Genomic DNA, 1,155 nt, shown 5'->3' with positions numbered 1-1,155 from the left:
GGGTGCGTGGTGTGGTGACCACAGACCATTCTGGACACATCATCCATCTTCTCTGACTCTGTTTCCTCCTCTGTAGTGCCAAAAGGGACTAACCTTCGAGCATCCTTCTAGCCTAGGGTCTGACTGGCCACTGGCTGGCGTGGCTCTGTTATTTCACACCCTTCATGCTGCTCGAGCATGTGCTCTGGTGACCCCAGAGGGCAGGGCCCAAATCCTGTGCCTCAGCCCCTTCCTACTTCCAAGACCCCAACAAAGCTAGCAACTTCAAATCAGTGTCCAGTTCACTGAAGCTGGATCTCCACTGAGAGCACAGGAAACTCCTCTAAACCTCTCCGTTACACTGGTACAATGTGAAGCCAAATGGTTTACCTTGATTCGAGGCATGGTAACTGTGGGCGGCTTTGCCTCAGCCACAAAGCTGTGAGATGCTCCTTTCTCCACAAGGTAAGTTGTGTAGGGCATGAATTTCACACCCTTTGACCCAAACACAAAATCATCCCTCAAGGCATCTATCAGCACAAGGACAACTTTACTGAAGAGAGGCGGTGGGAGCTTAGTCCAGTTGGAACTGGCTCCTAAATGATTTTGGAAAAAGAGAAAACAGAAAGTGAATTGTATACCTTATTTAACCTTCAAGGGCCTTCAGGATTGACCTAGCACATAACCTGTCCTGCTGCATGTCCCCACACAAGCCCCAGGGGCAGGGAGATCCCTCTAACTGAAGGGCAGTAGGAAAGAAAAGGAATCCTGGGAGATGAGGTGTAATTGGGTTTTACGAGATGTGCAGTACTGGGCAAGGCACCCCTATAGAAGCGTCTTGCAACGGAGCATTCAGGGAGCTACACCTATCGCAGCACTTTCAGTAGAAGATGGACAAACTGTACAAACTGTTCACAAGGGCGGCAGAGCTCAGGCCACGGCGTTGGTCCTGGCTCTCAGTGACCCCATAGGGCAGAGCAGAACTGCCTCTGTGCGTTTGCAAGGACCACTTGAGAACCGACCCATAGCTCCATCTGTCCTCCAAAGAGCGGCTGGTAGGTTCGGACGCTACTACCTGAGTGGCAGTGCCTGTTCCCCGGGTCCAGCCCTAGATGGGTGGGTGCTACGGGGGTGGCCTAAAGGAATCTAGGGAAAGGAACTGCAAGGGGCGGGGGG

The 1,155-nt window shown here is 52.4% G+C and overlaps 1 protein-coding gene across 6 annotated transcripts in view; it reads right to left on the bottom strand.

Moving 5' to 3' along the window:
• Positions 1 to 1,155, bottom strand: part of PIGG (phosphatidylinositol glycan anchor biosynthesis class G) — a 32,612-nt gene that overhangs the window by 31,006 nt on the left and 451 nt on the right. For 5 of the 6 annotated variants that reach the window (XR_006680010.1, XM_045289490.1, XM_045289492.1 and 2 more), the window contains exon 1: positions 370 to 546. Coding sequence is in view for 5 of the 6 variants with exons in the window: in XM_045289490.1 (XP_045145425.1) it covers positions 370 to 462 (93 nt within the window). In the remaining variant the exon portion in view is untranslated. Of the gene's footprint in view, positions 1 to 369; positions 591 to 1,155 lie in introns of those variants that run through there. The other variant, XM_030885424.2, reaches the window with a different exon arrangement.

The sequence above is a fragment of the Echinops telfairi genome, unplaced genomic scaffold (genome assembly GCF_000313985.2).
Source record: "Echinops telfairi isolate 266 unplaced genomic scaffold, ASM31398v2 ScPeMD7_28;HRSCAF=97, whole genome shotgun sequence".
NCBI lineage: Eukaryota > Metazoa > Chordata > Mammalia > Afrosoricida > Tenrecidae > Echinops > Echinops telfairi.
Note: the sequence above shows the minus strand (reverse complement) of the source record. Positions and strands in the feature narration are given on the sequence as shown.